Consider the following 19875-nt stretch of genomic DNA (forward strand, 5'->3'; position numbering starts at 1 on the left):
AGCATAAAAATACAAAATGAAAACACAAAATACATAACATAATAACAGAACCCCCCACTAATGACTCCTCTCCCACAAAGACATTTAAAAGGCCATAGATTCCAATTTAGCACAGGTTGGTAAAAGTCTTTTCCTTTTTATTAAATCTTATTTCTGAATGGCATAGGCAGAAATCACATCACTGAACTGTTGAATATGGTAAAAAAAAGAATGTTCCATTATTATTTAGCTGCTTAATTTTAGCTCTGTTTTAAAATCTGACCCTATTTTAAAGTATTTTATAAACAGAGATGTGTATTAAGAACAAAATATGTCAGAAGCAGACTTGAGGTAGCAGGAGATGTTTCTAAAGAGACATGTCATTCATTACAATTCTCTCACCCCAAATCAGTTCTCTGTGGAGCTCTGACAGTGGGGCATGCAAGTTGTTGCTCCATTTAGATGCATGCACCTAGAATGCGCAGACTGAGTGGCTGCAGCTTAGTATGTTTATTTCTGTGCGCACACGCTTCACAAAGGGCATTTGTGATATTGTTACACATATCTGCTACTTCTTTCGCTCCTTTTTGTACATGGAAAGTTGTACCTTCTGAAGCAGCTCTAAATAGGATGGACTATAGGATTGGTCTGTTGGGAATTTAATGAAAAAATAATTAGCTTTCAAATATCTTGCATGCGTTGACTTGCACCATTACTTTCTGCTCTGTGTTTTTCTTTGTAGTGAGTAGATTTGCATTAGTTATAACCAAAAAGAGTTTATTTTTCGGTTTGTTTGTTTTTGAGAAAGTAAAAACTTCCAATTCCCAAAGGAAGTACATAAGACTACTGGCATATACAAGGGCCATGCCCGCTGGAAAAACAAATCAAATTATTATTTGTTTTTCTTGAACTAAAATAAATTTAGTTAACTCCTCCCTATTTGGCCTAAGCAGAAGCAGCATATTATTTTGTACAATGGCAGACCCACATAAAACTCCTTTTAATTCTTGACATTGCTGAACCCCCCAGCACCATCTGGAAGCATCCATTTTACATCTGTGCAACTTTCATTTGGAATCTGCCAGGGTTCTATGTATGTGTGATATGCATGAGACTGGAATCTGATCCAGAATGTTTATTGGAATGTAGAAAGCATTTAACCAGGCAGATGAAGTGATGATCTGGTTGTGTGGGGAGAGAGGCTCAAGTGGGATAAAGAAGGAATTGACTTGCTAGTTACTACTTCACAGAGTTCAGGGCTTTTTTTAAAAAAAAAAAGATATTTATTGAGTTTTTCCACCTTTATACATTAAAAAAATCAAAAAAAGAAAAAACAAAAAAGTTAAAAACACATAAAGTTTACAATCCTTATTTTCAATAACATATTTCCCTGACTTCCCCACACCTCCCCTTCTTATATTCCAATTCAAATTGTTAATTCAACAAGTTCTTGTCCCCAATTTTTGACCTTTTTATATTTAATTCATTTTAAAAAAACCAATTTTAACTTATAAACATCAGTATTTAAACATCAGTGCTCATTCTTAAAACTTTTTTCTAAAGTCGACCCAAATTCCCTTCCATGAATTCCCCAATTTTCATACTAATAACAAAACAAAATAAAAAAACAGATTATAATTCTGCACCCTTTGGATTCCCAAACCCCACCCCACCCTTTCCCGGTTTCAATCCCCAACAAATGTCCATCAGTCTTAGTCTACTATCAGCCTGGAGACCTCACGTCCGAGGCTCTTAATTCTCTCTCAATTCCTCTCTGCCAGTTTTTTGGGTAGTCCTTAATATTAAACACCAGATCTCGGAGAAGCTCTGTCCCGATAGGGTCCATATTTCTTCCAGCCAGACCTCCATACTTAAAAGTGGAGCCTGAATCTTGTTTCTTACTCCTTTTAAGTCCAAATGTCCCAAAAGCTCCAACTTTCACCTTAATCAAATTTGTAATCCATAGGTCTTCAGATCTCCACATAAGGAGATCTCTCCATTCTTCAATCTTCAATTCAAAACAGATTTTCATCATCCAATACTTATTTTCCTTTGTAGCCATCATGTCAGGCCTCTGGCTCTCCTTCGTCATCTGCAACATTACATCTCCTCCTTCCTTTTCCTCAGAAACAACATATATCTCTTTCTCCACACTCTCAAATCTTTCAAGTTTCTCTTCTTGTCCAGCTGCATGGACTTCATGAGTCAAGTCCTTATCAAATTCAATGAATTTGTTTACTGTTAAGTCCAGAGTTGCAACATTTGTAGCCAAAACATCAATTTGGCCTTGTAACTTTCCCAAGAGAAGAAACACTCTGTCCAATTTAGCTTGAATTTTTCCTCCTTCAGCCATTCTTGTCATGTCCCAAAATCCCCTCTAGAGGGATTTTGGTTACTTTATCTTCCTTCCAGTTCAAATCCAAAAATCAAGTTAGTTTGTATCAGTTCTTCCTTGTTTTCAACAAAATATAACCAAATTGTAGCAAATATATCCAGCAGAGACAGCAGAAACAAAGTTCTCTTTTTCCTTCTTGACAGCTAATTTGACAGCTGTCAAACTCTTCTATATCTCCTCAACAGGCTCTCTCGCGGATCACTCCCGGGTCCGGGGGGGGGTGGCACTTCAGCTCTCAAAATTAGCTCTTATCCTCCAGTGAAATTACTTATACTGCCAAATCGTGAAATTAATGTCTTTTACCCAATAAAGAAGAAGAAATTCTCTCGACCTTAGTTAGCTAGTCCTTGCTTTAGATTATTTATAAGACGGGGAGACGGACTTCCTGTTTGCGCCTTCCCTGATCGTGCCTAATTCAAAAAAAATTTTTTCTTTACAAATCCAATTTCCATATTACTCACGGGTTGTTGCTTTTAGAGTCCAATTGTTCACAAGAAGAAGTCAGCGCTCTCCGACCATGGCATGCGGCTTCACTCCGCAAGAGAAGCAGTCGACTCTCAGCACCGCGCCGCTCACCCCGTCCCCTGTTCCGAAGCCTTTAAAAAGGCTCCTTCGCGGGTCATGGGGGCGCAAATGGTGCCCGCCAAGTCACCAAGTTCACAGGCTTCAGTGCCTGTGATTTCTGAGGGTCTCCGCGTCGCCGTAGCAGCAAGACCCGGTTCCTGTGGAGCCGATTCCCTCCAGAGCTCGGAGGGAATCCGCCATTAGCCAATGGCGCTAACCCGGAAGTTCCCACAGAGTTCAGGGCTTTTACTTTCCTCTGGTTCTGTTCAGAGCGACTGATCCTGTGCCTCCGCTATCATGATCAGTTTTAATATATACATATATATACCGTATTTTTCGCTCTATAGGACATACTTTTTCCCCTCCAAAAATGAAGGGGAAATGTGTGTGTGTCCTATGGAGCGAATGCAGGCTCCTTGGCTTCAGCGATAGCAACGTGAAGCCTCCGAAGCGCAGAGGGAGAGCTCCCCCCGCGCTCCGGAGGCTTCGTGTTGCTTTCGCTGAAGCCGTCTGAAGCCCCCAGAGCGCAGGGAACTCCTGCTGCACTCTGGGGGCTTCAGGCAGCTATCCGCAAGCCTTCGGAGCGCAGCAGGAGTTCCCGCTGCGTTCCGAAGGCTTGCGGATAGCCGCCTGAAGCCTGGAGAGCGAGAGGGGTCGGTGCACACCGATCCCTCTTGCTTCGCTTCGCTGGAGAGGGGCTTCACAGTTTTCCCTCTCTGCGCAGCGCCCCTTCAGCGAAGCGGGAGGAGAAATGGAAGGGGCTCTGTTTCTCCTGCCGCTTCGCTGAAGGGGCGCTGAGCAGAGAGAGGGAGAATCCCCCCCCCCGTTCTCCCCCTCCTATGGTCCGGTGCGTCCTATAGAGCGAAAAATACGGTGTATATATTATATAGGTATATGTATAGATTAATAAGTTTTAATGCTTTTATCAGTTTTCATTGATGGGTTGGATCCAGAGTTGGCATCCTGCAAATGCAAGGGCTCCCTTTGTACACATTCAGTTACTGATCCTGTGCAGGAAGCCTGTTAGCAGAACTGGAGAAGAAGTTGTTTTTGTCCATTTCCTGCCTCGCTCCCAGTGATCCCATCCCCTGCCCTCGAAAATCTGCTCTGGAGGTTGATGGACAATTTGGTCCAGAACCGGGGGGTGGGGTGGGGGAGGGAGAGAGAGAGAGAGGTGTTTCTGAGGTTCTGGGAGGAGGAAATGGTAACCTGCCCTCTCTGACCTCACTTCCATAGTAGTGGCATCCAGAACAGAAGGCTGTTCAGGGGACACTACTGTTGGCAACAGCAAACTCTGGATCCAGCCTTATGTGCAACTTATTACTGGCTACTTTCAGTAAATGTGTCTGTAATAATTAATTCATTTTTTGTAAAAAATTGCAGGAAAGAATTAATAGTATCTGGCACTTTAAATCCAGTTAAAGATTTACATCTTGGGAAACTGGCACTAACTAAGTTTCCAAAGAGTCCAGAAACGTGGATTCACAGGTTTGTCTCTTTCTGTGGTTATTTCTCTTTCCCTACCCCCACCTGAAAAGAATATGGAAACGTATAGCAGTGGTTCCTCCATGACGTTTCAGTGAGAGGAAACTACTAGTCAGTCTATTTTAAAGTTCCTATGTTTGATGTAGAAAATACTGTCCATTTTTATATAAGGTTTTTCTGTTGAAAATGTGTGCTGCCTGTTTCTCTAAAGTGGCCACAACTACCCAGAAACGAAATCTTGAGGCCATAATGGAGATCTCACTGAAAACACAAGCTGCGGGTGCTGAAGAAACGAAAAGGGCAAATGAGTTATTTACAGTTATTAGAAAAGTAGTTGGAACCAGGACAGAAAGCTTCAGAATGCTATTTTATGAATCTTTGATTACGCTGGTCACTTTCCCCATCTCAAAACAGGAACTCCTAGAAATCGAAAGGGTACAAAAAAGGGCATCTATGAAGGACAGACTAAGGAGAGTGATACTTTTTGGTTTAGAAATACAGTGACTAAGAAGGGCAAGAAGAGTTCATATAATAATTAGCCATATGGAGAGAGTATCTGATATTTATAGAATGAGAATCACCCCATCACAACAGACAAAAGGAAGTAATAAATCAAATGACTTTTTAAAAGGATTTACTGACCTGGTTTGCAGGTGATGGTAAACCAAAGTTAATGAATGGTTTATCATGACTGCTGCCATGGCTGGAAGGAAGCAATTCATGATCCCTGGCATAACAGTTTGTCTGTTTTGCTCCCAACAAACCATAATCAGTAAGCTAAGGACAGACCTTGGCTGCACATTGTGGTTTGTTGGGAGCAATCCTTGATTTGTGCTTTCTCCCAACACAAGAAGGAAGGAGCAAAGTGGTGAACTATTAATTGTGGCTTACAAAGGTGGAGAATGTTTTTCAGGCCAAGGGCCACATCCCAATGACCAGTGGTAGGGACGCAGCTGTATGTGGGCAGAGCTGTAGGCTTGCACACCAAAGTCAGAGGTTTTTAGACTTGCATGCACAACTCCCCATCCTCATCCATGCAAACAGCAGATGTCATCCCAGCTCAGCAACAATTTCCATCCCACCAAAACCACCCAGAAGAAACAGGCTGTGGCCTAGAGGAGGCGAGGGCTTGAGGAGAGCCCTGAGGACCAGATATATTGGCTTGGAGGGCTGCATTTCGCTCCCAGGCCTGAGGTTCCCCACTCCTGGTTTACCATGCCAAATGTCAAACAGCAGGAGCTACAGGCTGAAGTAGCTGATAAAAGCATTTCAGGACCATAAAATATATTTTCCAGTATTTCTTGATTATTAGTGCAGAGGTTGATGTATTTCTTTTCTCCACTCCAACTTTCATTATTCCTGCCTTAAGACCTAGTAACAAACAGAACAAAATAAAATGTTTTCACTCACTTAAATTGGCTTTTGCCCTCTTAACTCTCTATGCCACTTGACCAGACGCTGGGTGCTGCAACAACTAATTCAGGAAAACTCCTTGCCCACTCTCGTGAATAAAGGGAATTTGGAAACAGCTCCCACGGAAAGGATTCAGCGGCTAGTGAAAGAAGAAATGGATGTTTGCTGTGAAGCTGCTGGGAGATATCCAAGTAATTATAACGCCTGGTCCCATCGCGCCTGGGTCTTGCAGCACTTGGCCAAGCTCAGTGGAAAGGTAGGTCACAGCAGGGAGAAGTCCCTTGTAAGAGCTATTGGTAAGAATTGGAATGACTTTCTTATAAATACTTTGAAATATTTGGAATGAAATTTCATCATGAATGGCCTATGAAATTTTGGGGAAGAGAAGAAGGGATAAAAACCGCATTGGGCTGATTCAGACCATCCAGCTAGCAGCTACGGTATGGAGCCTGTCCCTCCGAAAGGTGAGACAGGAGAGCGGGTGATGCAGGAGGGAGATGGAGCTCATGATGAAGTTGTGACAAACTGTAAAGGCTCCTGTCAGAATAAAAGAAGAAATATTGTACAACAATATTTGAATACTATGATTTTTCTTTTCTTTTTTGATGCCTATATTCTCTAAAGACAGTATGCATTGTTAAAATGCAGATTGGGTATTGGCATAGGTTCAAAGAGCTCAAACAATTTAGAAGCCCCATAGTGGTATTTATAAGTGCCTTTCACATATCTAAGGATATCCTTCAGCTCAGATTATGCTGGTTTAATGAATTAGCACAACATCAAACAACTGGAACGTTACTAACTGGCTTTAAAAATGCCTTATCAACTGGAACAGAAATGCCTGTTTGAAAAGCAGCTGTTTCCACCCCTTCAGGGAGGTTCTTGGAGGTGGGGGTCTCTAAAACGGGCTGCACCAGTGGGTTGGAAGCAGTTGATATCTGCCCCTTTTAAAATGTAACGTGCAATATTCTTATGACTTTCACATTGCCATTTCTCATTTGCAAAGCAGGCTTGGTGCCTTTTCATTATGCCGGCCCATCGACCTTCCACAAAGCTAAGCTTGACTCTGCACTCTTTTCATCTCCAACATCATCTGCTTCTCTGCCTGAGCATTTTCAAGGGAAGAGTGCTGAGCTCAGCTCCTTGCAAGAAAATCATTTTGCAGCACCCCATCCCCCAATCTCTGCCTTGTTACCTGAGAACCTTCCAGAAATGATAAGGGCATTTAATAATAACCTGAAAACTATGCCACAGGCCCCAAGAGAAAGTCTGGCAGCCTCTACTACTTAATTTCCAAATGAAAAAGAATTTAGGGCAGCAAGAGTTTGAAGAAGTTAGATGGGGAAAGAAGCAAATAATTTTTCTTCCATCATTTAGCAAGGGCTGCTTCAGTTTGCTTCTAAGGAGAAAAGTTAAGGCAGCCATTCTGTGGTATAATACAGGGCATCAATGAATACAGCAGTTTAAAAATCTGTTCCCTTTGCTATGCTTAAAGAGGTGCATATGTAGGGTTCTGACTTCAGAAGACTTACACTATGCACAGTTATAAAAATCCAGATTATAAAAATAGTCAGAGTGTTTGGCAGCTGCTGTATCCAACTTCACATGCGCTGAAAATGACTGCTGGCTCTTCTGCGCAGTTGTACCAGGTGTGCATAAGCCCTTGTGTCCTACAAGAAAGAAGAAACCCTTTCCCAGGTATCCACAAGGGTTGATTTTACCTTGCTACCCTCTGCGATGACTGATGGAGCTATTATCCCTTCCTGACCTAACTAGTAATGTGGGAAGGAAACATTTACAGCGCTTAATTTTTCTGCAGAAAATTTTTTGTTTCATAACTTCATTAGTAACAATGAATTGAATCCAATTGCAAGTACAACAGGCAAGTTGGGCAGTTTCAAAGCTGTAGTTAATGTTTTTCAGGTGATTATCTCTAGCAAGTCTGAGTCAGCAAATTATGCACAGTTCTTTAGGTTGCTAAAATTTATTAGTGTGTCAGCAGTTTTTAGTACCTTTTGTGCTTGTTTCTTCTTATACGAGGGAACTATATGCTGTTCCAGTAACAATTTTCACTCAATATATAGCATTTAAACCACATACAGGCTGCATCCAGCAACAGTTTCTTCTGTGTTCCCAACATTTTCCTAACTGTTAATTTTGGTATTATATTTGAGTTTTCATGTGTCATAAAAGGCACTTCCAGGAATATAGCAGAATATAACACAAAGTTATGACTCATTGGCCTGTTATTTGCTTCCAGAAAATCATTTTGTGAAGATACAAAATTTTGCCATTTAAAAACTTAAGCAGCAAATGAATGTCAAATTCAACTTATTATTATTATTATTATTATTATTAATATTATATAATATATAATATATAATATAATATAATTTATAATATAATATATTATTATTATTATTATTATTATTATTATTATTATTATTATTATTATTACTATTATTATTTATATCCCGCCCATCTGGCTGGGTTTCCCTAGCCACTCTGGGCGTCTTTCAACAGAACATTAAAAACAGAATAAAACTTCAAACATTAAAAACATCCCTAAACAGGGCTGCCTTCAGATGACTTCTAAATGTCATATAGTTGTTTATTTCTTTGACATCTGATGGGAGGGCGTTCCACAGGGAGGGCGCCACTACCCAGAAGGCCCTCTGCCTGGTTCCCTGTAACCTCACTTCTTACAGTGAAGGAACCACCAAAAGGCCCTTGGCGTCCACAGAGCTCCCTAAGCATAGAAATGAAAAGCTAAACCAAACAAAAAGTATACATTTTAAGATTTGGAGGTAAAATTCTTGATTTGAAGACTGGCAGGGGAAGCAATGGGCAGACTTGATTTGCCACAGTAGATATCAGACCTCTGTAGTTTTGTCCATTTCAACACCGCTTATATTCCTAAATTTATAGCGGGGACTGAAGCCCATTTTCTCTGTTATTTTGGCACTTTTTGTTTAGCTATATGGAGGAGCTATGATTATTTTGGCTCAACAGCAGAAGACCTCAGGCAGTTGCTGTAAATGAAAATTGATTTTTTTGGGGTGGTGTCTTATCTTTATGGATGGATTAATTTACTATCCGCTTTTGACTTTCAGATTCTTCTAGATGAACTTTCTTCCACTAAGCACTGGGTCTCCATGCATGTTTCAGACCATAGTGGATTCCACTACCGCCAGTTTTTATTAAAATCTTTGATTGACGGAACTGAGACTGAGTGTACTGTAGAAATGCACAATTCACCAGCCAATCAGCAAGCACCCAGGCTTCTAAAAGATGAAGAAAATGATGAAGCAGAAGCTACCTGTGTGGAAGAACAACCAGATTTCCCACTTCTTCTAAATGAAGAAGTAGAGCTCTGCACTGATTTAATTAACACTTACCCAGGGCATGAAACCCTGTGGTGTCACAGGTAAGGAAATGTATACAAGGATCTGGGTTGAAGAGAATAGTTACCACTCTGATAGGATTCATTTATTCCAGCCATTCCACACTGTGGTGCTGGTGGTTTGTGTGTCATTAAAGCTACCTTTAAAAGTTGCCTCACAAAGCTGCCATTGAACATTGGTTGTTTTGCAATAAATCAGCATTTTCTATTTATTATTATATTTGTTTAGTAAAATATTGCTTAAATGTATGGCCTTTCTTCTGACAATGTTCACTTCTACAAGGTACCAACAGCTCTTTTATTCCTTCATGTCAGCCATTTTTTTATAGCACCTGTGTCAATTTATCAATATATAAGTACAGTACCCCATTTTTCACCAAAAAGACTAGCTAAACATCTCGAAGGTAGCCAGCAATGTACAACAAAAGCAATATGAATCATACAATGACATCTTGTAGAGCAGAGCAAAAGAAAGTAAATCAGAACAACAGGAGCAGGAAAAATGCACCAGGGCAATCCAAAGTTCTCCAGAAGAAGCCCACCTTGATCTCGTGTAAAGTGTGTGTCGTGACATGTTGGTGTGTCAGCTGCAGAGTGTAGGTGTGTCATGCGAATGCTCCCCATGTTCCTCCCGCAGCTGGAAAAGAGTTAGTTTAACCTTTGGTTTGCAAGTAAAACTGAATTACTGTGTCTTGAAATGATGCAATGTCTAAAAAGTGTGTCACCCACAGGAAAAGTTTAGAAAGCTCTGATCTAAAAGCTATTATATCTAAAAGCTATTAAGGAAGGAGGAAGGCTCAAATATTTGATTCAGTTGGTTCATAAGGCCAGGAAATGTTCCAAGAAAGACTCAGAAGTTTTGACAGCACATTTATTACTGAGTCAGTGAACAATAAGAAATCCCCAGAGACTCACAAAAGCTTCTATGGAACCTTCCATATCTCTAAAGAGCACTGTCCTGTTATATGTACCCTTTTAAAAAAATCCTTTTGCTGATATCTTCATTTGAGACCCATACTGTTTATGGTTATTGTTTTTCTCATAAAATTAATAAGAAGTTAATTTTTTTAAGAAGAAAGGGAAGGAGGAAGGAAGGACTAGGGAGGAAATTCCACAGCTTTCATGCTCCTGAAGAAACGACACTGGTTCACGTTATCACCCACCATACTTTAGCGTTTCCGTGCTCTCTGACTTCCATCACGGTGTCCCGTTGCGCCAGTTTAGTCCTGCTGGCTACATGACGCGGAAAGCTGTCTCCCTTGGCCTGAAGCGAGATGAGCGCCGCACCCCATAGTCCCCTTTGACTGGACTTAACCATCCAGGGGTCCTTTACCTTTCCTTTACCATACTCCAGACGTACCTTTTTGAGTTCTTGCATTCTGGTGTTAGCACCAACCCCCACCAATAAAAGGTTGTTATCCGGCAGCAAAGTAGGACTTGAGTTTTGATGTCCGTTACATCAATGATATTAATTAGAATTCTCTTGTCCATTTAGCAAGATGGAGATCTGGTGTGAATCTGTCTCCTTGCAAAGTATCACAGACTCCGCACATTGCCAACAAGACATCAGATACAGAGAACGAGAGATTTCAAATTTAGAAGTCAACCTTTTTTATAAAAAAAAATGCTTAACAAGTTGTGAAGAAGTTTATGGGGAAGAGGGCAGAAATGTTACTTTCAATCAACAGAAGTGCTAGACATTTGATTTACTCTTATTTCTTCTCTTTGAAGACGGCGTGTGTTCTATCTTCAGCACCACTTAAAAAACAAACTTCCACTTCCAAGTGTGTGGTCAGCAGCTGCAGACAAGAGTGATGGCCTGCTGAACAACTCACACCCTGGTGCTGCATTTGGTCATGTGAGCCAAGCCATGGATGTGGATGGCCTGCTGGAATCCAGCAGACAAGGCTACACTCAAGAAACCAAACGCCTGAAACGTGCTCCTGTGCAGGACTCTATCAGTCTCGAAGCAGAATACAGGTTCATCGATCAAGTTTTATCAACATGTAGGGATGTAGAGCAGGCAAGGTTTGCTGGGGCATACAGAAAATGGCTGGTTTCCTTTCTAGGTCAGTGAAGAAGGAGATTTTAAAATAATAATAATAATAATAACAACAAATATGCAGGGTCCTTTGTTTAGTGCAATATTCTCTTTTCAAACATTGGTGCTTGTAGTGGCGCCTGGAACTTTTCATCCTTTGTTTTTGTTGTCTGTGCTAAACATCCTTTCCAGATGATGGCTTTTACTTATATATATTTTTAAACACCCTTGTGTTGGTCAATAAAAGTTTTTTTCTGAGTTTATGTTACATGTAGGGTGACTCCATATCACAAACTCATTAATTATAGTATTTTAAAAATCAGCTTTAATTAAGATGAATAAAAGTTAGGTAGCCAATACCACTGGAAAATTTATTCACTTTTCAATCTCTCTTGCATAACAAATGCACCTGATCAAAAACATTACCTACAATGGAAAATAATCCACAATATCAGCACAGACAGTGTTTGGGCCTGTTTGTTTTAAGTACAGATGTTTTAAGTGGTTTGTGTGTAAACCATAGTTAAAAATTAATTATGGTTTATTGCAAATGAGCAATGTATTGGTCTGCTTCATTTGTCTCCCACTCCTGACTTCACTGTGATGGAGAAACAGACCAGAGACCAGCTTCATGGTTCCTGCACACCAAGGCTTGCAGTTTGTTTCTCTCCAAAGCAACCAGCTTACTGCTTGTGGTTTGTTTCAGGGAGTGAACAAAGCTGGGCCTTCCTAGCAGATGCACCGGCACCTGATACTTCTCATTAAACCATCATTAGTTTGTGAACTGGCCATGGAATCCTTGCATTGCTTTCAGTGCTCTGCTGTGCTTCTGTAAATGTTCCAGACGCAGTTGGTTTCTTTCTGAATTACTCTGACCTTACTTACATATTCATTGCAGTGCCAGTTCTAGAGGAATATGGTTAATATGTTGCAGGAAAGTTGTGAAAATTAGCGAGAGAAAATTGTTTCAGTCTTACACACACTTAGCTGTGTGGTTATTAAAGTCCTTCATTGTATGTTATATTTTTATTTATTTTTATTTGACTCAAGCCAGTGTTAATTATGTATATTTATGAATGTATTATGAACACTACAGAATTCTGCAAAGCGTCAAAACACATGCCATGGGTAACTCAGTACAGATTCTTAACCTGAAATGATCTTAGTATAAGGTGGCTGCTGGCCTTTTTGCATTTGTGTTTGAAGAACAAGGGGGGGGGAAAGACTTTTCCTATTGATGTTTCTGATTCTTCTCAGTGAGAAAGACAGTTTGTTGTCTTCAGCCTCCTCCTCATGTCTTTTTGTTATTTATAAATCCATCTTTATGTAAAGAATCAATTAATTTCCTTGCAATCAAGCTTTTATTCCTTATTGCTTTGCTAACAGTAGAGTGAAATATGATTGATTTGTTCCGGTATTTATTTAGTGCTGGCCTACATTTGAGATTCCTCAGCCATTATGGCAATACCCTACTAAATGCAGCCCACTTAGCACACAGGCTCCAATAGGAAGCTCCTTCTGTACCCCAAAACAAACGTAAACTCTTGCCTACGACCTCAGTCACAGGGGCAGCTTCAGGCACTGAATGATAATTGGGACACGCTGGTCAGTAGGGAAACGGATGCTTTGCTTGAAGTTCCCTGCACGGAAGGAGCCCTGGATTGAGCACTCTGGGCAGCGCTCTGGAGTCTGTGAGTCTGTCAGCTCTCCCTCTCTTAAGGCCACCAAGCAAATGCTGCTTGTCTGGAAATAATAGTTCGCTCAGATTTCTCGACCCAGATAGCGGTGAAGCATTTCCATTCATAGTCATTCTGCCTGTTTTCTTTGCACAAAGATAAGTGTGCTTGCAGTTTATCTAAGTCAGAAAGTACTATGCCCTGAGAAACCTGGACAGCATTCTGAGACTGATTACATTGTCTTAAGTGGTGTAGCGCAATGGTTAGTTTATATCCCGTGCAAGTATTGCCAAAGGAAAAGCAGTAATGCGAAGAGGTTTCTGCCTCTCGTAAAGTCTGAGGTTGATTGATAAGGAAGATAAGGAAATGCAAAAAGGCCACCAGGGAATAGGTCCATCTTCATTTAGATCTGCCCCCATCTAGTCTTTTTTCAGCAGAGGCATGATTTGCATGTACACAGCCAATCTAGGACTTGCTATGAACAAGCACACATACACAGTGAGAAAATGGAGGCTGCTTTGCTCCTCCCCTGCTTCTGCCACACTACTTGGAACTAAGACATAGTTTGGCTCAGCAGAACGATGCTGTTGGTCTGTATTACGGGGGGGGGGGGCATTCAAAAAAGCCATGAAATGCAATGAAGGCTTGTTCTTGGTTTACTATCTGCAGCTTGTTTGGGGAGTCTGCAGCCAGTTGGAGACCACCTGTAGGAACTATATTGACAGTGCTGATCCCTTATGTAATTCAGTTTTATTTTCATGAAAACTTCATCATTTAAAATGAAATCCACTAAGCTCTGGGAACATGCACTTTCCATTCATTACAATGGGATCATGCATGCCTCATTGAAATACCGTACTTTACCATGTATTAGACGAGGGTTTTTTACTCCAAAATAAAGTAAAAAATGGAGGGAGGGTCTTATACATGGGTAGTGCAGAGGGGGGACAGGCAATTGGTTGCATCTGTGAGCAGGATCTAGTGATTGGGGGGGTGAATGGTGTCTGCTGCAAGGGCTGCTTTGGATTGGCTGCTGCTTTGTCAATTTGGCTTGCGTTGCTTGCGATTGTTAGCGTTTGCCAGTTGGGTGAGTGATATTTGGTTCGGCATCCTCCCTCCCACACAAATAGTTCATTTTCTTAAATTTCAGCCCCCCAAAATACGTGGGGGCGTCTTATAGACAGAAAAGTACGGTAAATCAAGGCTGTGCGACAGCATCACATAATGGATTTACTCCAATTCCCTCTTGGTTTTGACATTGCTTAGGTGTATCATATAAACGTACAAGGGAGAAAAGTGGATTTCTCAAATGGGGGTGCAATATTAAAAGGTTCGTGGTGGACAGATAATTCCCTCTTTGCTTGAGCTGCATTGATTGTATGAAAGCTTTGGAAGGTAATAGTGAGACGTGACTTGAAATCCATTTTTGCTTTCTGTCGGATTTCTAAACTGAAGTCCCAACTAGATTCCCTGAAGCTATGTATAATGATAACTCTATTAAATTTGGCAGCCCTTCCATTATCTTAGACATAAGGTCAAACTCTGCCCTCAAATATGCATTTGTCCCTCCCAGTGATGGTAGTAGGAATTGTATGTGCAGAAACCTGCATGCCTGCAATGAAACAGTGAAGTATCTTTGGGTTTTAAGCTTGCAAAATAAAAGGGAGGTTCTTAAGAGTTTTTAAAGGATATAAATTGATTCAGAATTGTTGGGGAACAGTATTTTTAAAAAAGATTCATTGAAATATGCTAATGCCTGTTTAACAATTCCAGTGGAAACTGAAAGAAAAATTAAACCTACCTTTTTTATAGCTGAGCTCTGGCAGTGTTTGGGGACCTAAAGGAAAGAGAAGTAACAATTTAGATAAGTAAGTATGGTTCATAGCAGCAACAACAAAAAGGAGTAATTTCTCCTTTAAAATAAAAAGAGTTGTTCGGAAACACAAGCAAATCACAGCAATCATAATAGTAATCATAATACAGTGGTACCTTTGGATACGCACACCTCTGGTTGCGTATCCTTCGGGTTACACATGCGGCAAACCTGGAAGTATTTTTCCGGGGTTCGCCGCATGTGCAGAAACGCACTGCGCATGTGTGCAGAAGCAGCACCTCTTATTGCAAATTCCTCGGGGATCTGACCGGAGCTCCGGAACGGATCTTGTGTGCAACTGGAGATACCACTGTAACAATAACAATGTTTTCATTTAGCCGTGTCCGACTCTTCGTGACCCCATGGACCAGAGCACGCCAGGCACCCCTGTCCTCCACCGCCTTCCACAGTTTGGTCAAACTCAAGTTAGCAGCTTCGAGAACACTGTCCCACCATCTCGTCCTCTGTCGTCCCCTTCTCCTTGTGCCCTCCATCTTTCCCAACATCAGGGAAAGTCTTCTCTTCTCATGAGGTGGCCAAAGTATTGGAGCCTCAGCTTCAGGATCTGTCCTTCCAGTGAGCACTCAGGGCTGATTTCCTTAAGAATGGAGAGGTTTGATCTTCTTGCAGTCCATGGGACTCTCAAGAGTCTCCTCCAGCACCATAATTCAAAAGCATCAATTCTTCGGCAATCAGCCTTCTTTATGGTCCAGCTCTCACTTCCATACATCACTACTGGGAAAACCATAGCTTTAACTATACGGACCTTTGTTGGCAAGGTGATGTCTCTGCTTTTTAAGATGCTGTCTAGGTTTGTCATCGCCTTTCTCACAAGAAGCAGGCGTCTTTTAATTTCGTGACGCTTGTCACCATCTGCAGTGATCATGGAGCCCAAGAAAGTAAAATCTCTCACTGCCTCCATTTCTTCCCCTTCTATTTGCCAGGAGGTGATGGGACCAGTGGCCTTGATCTTCGTTTTTTTGATGTTGAGCTTCAGACCATATTTTGCGCTCTCCTTTTTCACCCTCATTAAAAGGTTCTTTAATTCCTCCTCACTTTCTGCCATCAAGGTTGTGTCATCTGCATATCTGAGGTTGTTGATATTTCTTCCGGCAATCTTAATTCTGGCTAGGGATTCATCCAGCCCAGCCTTTTGCATGATGAATTCTGCATATAAGTTAAATAAACAGGGAGACAATATACAGCCTTGTCGTACTCCTTTCCCAATTTTGAACCAATCCGTTGTTCCATATCCAGTTCTAACTGTAGCTTCTTGTCCCACATAGAGATTTCTCAGGAGACAGATGAGGTGATCAGGCACTCCCATTTCTTTAAGAACTTGCCATAGTTTGCTGTGGTTGACACAGTCAAAGGCTTTTGCATAGTCAATGAAGCAGAAGTAGATGTCTTTCTGGAACTCTCTAGCTTTCTCCATAATCCAGCGCATGTTTGCAATTTGGTCTCTGGTTCCTCTGCCTCTTCTAAATCCAGCTTGCACTTCTGGGAGTTCTCGATCCACATACTGCTTGAGCCTTCCTTGTAGAATTTTAAGCATAACCTTGCTAGCATGTGAAATGAGTGCAATTGTGCGGTAGTTGGAGCATTCTTTGGCACTGCCCTTCTTTGGAATTGGGATATATACTGATCTTCTCCAATCCTCTGGCCACTGCTGAGTTTTCCAAATTTGCTGGCATATTGAGTGTAGTACCTTAACAACATCATCTTTTAAAATTTTAAATAGTTCAGCTGGAATACCATCACTTCCACTGGCCTTATTATTAGCAGTGCTTTCTAAGGCCCATTTGACTTCACTCTCTAGCATGTCTGGCTCAAGAAGAAGAGTTTGGATTTGATATCCCGCCTTTCACTCCCTTTAAGGAGTCTCAAAGCGGCTAACATTCTCCTTTCCCTTCCTCCCCCACAACAAACACTCTGTGAGGTGAGTGAGGCTGAGAGACTTCAAAGAAGTGTGACTGGCCCAAGGTCACCCAGCAGCTGCATGTGGAGGAGCGGGGAAGCGAACCCAGTTCCCCAGATTACGAGACTACCGCTCTTAACCACTACGTCACACTGGCTCTCAAGGTCAGCAACCACACTACCTGGGATGTACAAGAAATCCATATCTTTCTGGTATAATTCCTCTGTGTATTCTTGCCACCTCTTCTTGATGTCTTCTGCTTATGTTAGGCCCTTACCACTTTTGTCCTTTATTATGGTAATCTTTGCACGAAGTGTTCCTTTCATATCTCCAATTTTCTTGAACAGATCTCTGGTTCTTCCCATTCTGTTGTTTTCCTCTGTTTCTTTGCATTGCTTGTTTAAGGAGGCCTTCTTGTCTCTCCTTGCTATTCTTTGGAAATCTGCATTCAATTTCCTGTATCTTTCACTATCTCCCTTGCATTTTGCTTGCCTTCTCTCCTCTGCTATTTGTAAGGCCTCGTTGGACAGCCACTTTACTTTCTTGCATTTCCTTTTCATTGGGATGGTTTTCGTTGCTGCCTCCTATATAATGTTAAGAGCCTCCATCCATAGTTCTTCAGGCACTCTGTCCACCAACTCTAAATCCTTAAAACTGTTCCTCACTTCTACTTCCATAAGGGATATGATTTAGATTGTATCTTACTGGCCCGGTGGTTTTTGCTAGTTTCTTCAGTTTAAGCTTTAATTTTGCTATAAGAAGCTGATGATTTGAGCCACAGTCAGCTCCAGGTCTTGTTTTTGCTGACTGTATAGAGTTTCTCCAACTTTGGCTGCAGAGAATATAATCAATCTGATTTCAATGCTGCCCATCTGGTGATGTCCATGTGTAGAGTTGAAGGTGACTCGGAAACTACAACTAATCCAGAATGCGGCAGCTAGACTGGTGACTGGGGGCGGCCGCCGAGACCATATAACGCCGGTCTTGAAAGACCTACATTGGCTCCCAGTACGTTTCCGAGCACAATTCAAAGTGTTGGTGCTGACCTTTAAAGCCCTAAACGGCCTCGGTCCAGTATACCTGAAGGAGCGTCTCCACCCCCATCATTCTGCCCGGACGCTGAGGTCCAGCGCCAAGGGCCTTCTGGCGGTTCCCTCATTGCGAGAAGCAAAGCTACAGGGAACCAGGCAGAGGGCCTTCTCGGTAGTGGCGCCCGCCCTGTGGAACGCCCTTCCAGCAGATGTCAAAGAGATAAACAACTACCTGACATTCAGAAGACATCTTAAGGCAGCCCTGTTCAGGGAAGTTTTTAACGTGTGATATTTTACTGTATTTTTGGTTTTTATGGAAGCCGCCCAGAGTGGCTGGGGAGGCCCAGCCAGATGGGCGGGGTATAAATAATAAATTATTATTATTATTATTATTATAGAGTTGTGTTGTTGGAAAAGAGTGTTTGTGATGACCAGCTTGTTCTCTTAACAGAACTCTATTAGCCTTTGCCCTGCTTCATTTTGAACTCCAAGGCCAAACTTGCCAGTTGTTCCTTTTATCTCTTGATTCCCTACTTTAGCATTCCAATCTCCTATAATGAGAAGAACATCCTTCTTTGGAGTCATTTCTAAAAGGTGTTGTAAGTCTTCATAGAATTGGTCAATTTCAGTTTCTTCAGCACCAGTAGTTGGTGCATAAACTTGGATTACTGTGATGTTAAAAGGTCTGCCTTGGATTTGTATTGAGATCATTCTAACATTTTTGAGATTGCATCCCAGTACAGCTTTCGCCACTCTTTTGTTGACTATGAGGGCCACTCCATTTCTTTTACGGGTTTCTTGCCCACAGTAGTAGATATGATGGTCATCCGAACTGAATTCGCCCATTCCCGTCCATTTTAGTTCACTGATGCCCAGGATGTCAATATTTATTCTTGCCATCTCATTTTTGACCACATCCAACTTACCCAGGTTTATGAATCTTACATTCCAGGTTCCTATGCAATATTTTTCTTTACAGCATTGGACTTTCCTTTCACTTCCAGGCACATCCGCAACTGAGCGACCTTTCGGCTTTGGCCCAGCCGCTTCATCAGCTCTGAATCTATTTGTACTTGTCCTCCGCTCTTCCTCGGTAGCATGTTGGACGCCTTCTGACCTGAGGGGCTCCTCTTCCAGCGTCATAACTTTTATATGCCTGTTGTCTTTGTCCATGGAGTTTTCTTGGCAGGGATACTGGAGTGGCTTGCTGGTTCCCGCTCCCGGTGGATCACGTTTAGTCAAAACTCTCCACTATGACCTGTCCATCTTAGGTGGCCCTGCCCGGCATAGGTCATAGCTTCTCTGAGTTATTCAGGCCCCTTTGCCACGACAAGGCAGTGATCCATGAAGGATAGTAGTAGTAATAATAATAATAATAATAATAATAATAATAATAATATATTACTAATACCACACCCATCTGGCTGGGCCTCCGCAGCCACTCTGGGCGGTTCCCAACAGAATATTAAAAAATAATAATAATTCATTTTGGTTGGCAGATTTTGGCATGTGTAAAAGATATTTCCTTAGTAATATATTTCCTTGTGGGAACCTGTGTAGTATGTAAATGAGAGCTCACAAATATGAACACTCAACATTCAATTTGACTGCATTCTTTGAAGTCCCAGACTGGAAAAAGGCTGTGCAGTCCCATTGATTTAGCTGTGCCTCGAGGAACTGGTGATTACCATACATTAAAAGTCCCCTGCACAACACTTCAAGCACTAAGTAACACTAGGTTGAGTTTTTAGTATGTCGGAGGTCAGGATATTCAAACTTAATAATTAAACCATGGCTTTGCTGGAAAAACACCTGAACATCAATTTAGCACCAAACTGTTGTTCATTCTTACAGTTCTTTGAGTTAATAGCGATACAATGTCCAAAATAATTGAGAACTAAACTGCCTGTGTATTTTTTAAGGATTCAGAGAGTGTTAGGTCTCCTTGCGCTGTATCACATATGAACAAATCCATTCTTCTTGTTTTGCCCTTGTATGCTTGCCAGATCTTGTCATGGCAGCTTTTTGGTGAAAGTTAATTGCCGATATCTCTGATAATCACTTCAGAAGTGAGAATCCCATTTAATAGTATTACAC

General features: G+C 41.5%; 1 protein-coding gene across 1 annotated transcript in view; it reads left to right on the forward strand.

Annotated features, from left to right (window-relative positions):
- Positions 1-12301, forward strand: part of PTAR1 (protein prenyltransferase alpha subunit repeat containing 1) — a 47422-nt gene extending 35121 nt beyond the window's left edge. The window contains exons 4-7 of the mRNA XM_053408845.1: positions 4322-4426; positions 5879-6092; positions 8950-9263; positions 10971-12301. Of these exons, the coding sequence (XP_053264820.1) occupies positions 4322-4426; positions 5879-6092; positions 8950-9263; positions 10971-11316 (979 nt within the window). The 3' untranslated portion in view covers positions 11317-12301. The remainder of the gene's footprint in view (positions 1-4321; positions 4427-5878; positions 6093-8949; positions 9264-10970) is intronic.
- The last annotated feature ends 7574 nt before the right edge of the window (positions 12302-19875 follow it).

This window comes from Podarcis raffonei, chromosome 11 (genome assembly GCF_027172205.1).
Source record: "Podarcis raffonei isolate rPodRaf1 chromosome 11, rPodRaf1.pri, whole genome shotgun sequence".
NCBI classification, from domain to species: Eukaryota; Metazoa; Chordata; class Lepidosauria; order Squamata; family Lacertidae; genus Podarcis; species Podarcis raffonei.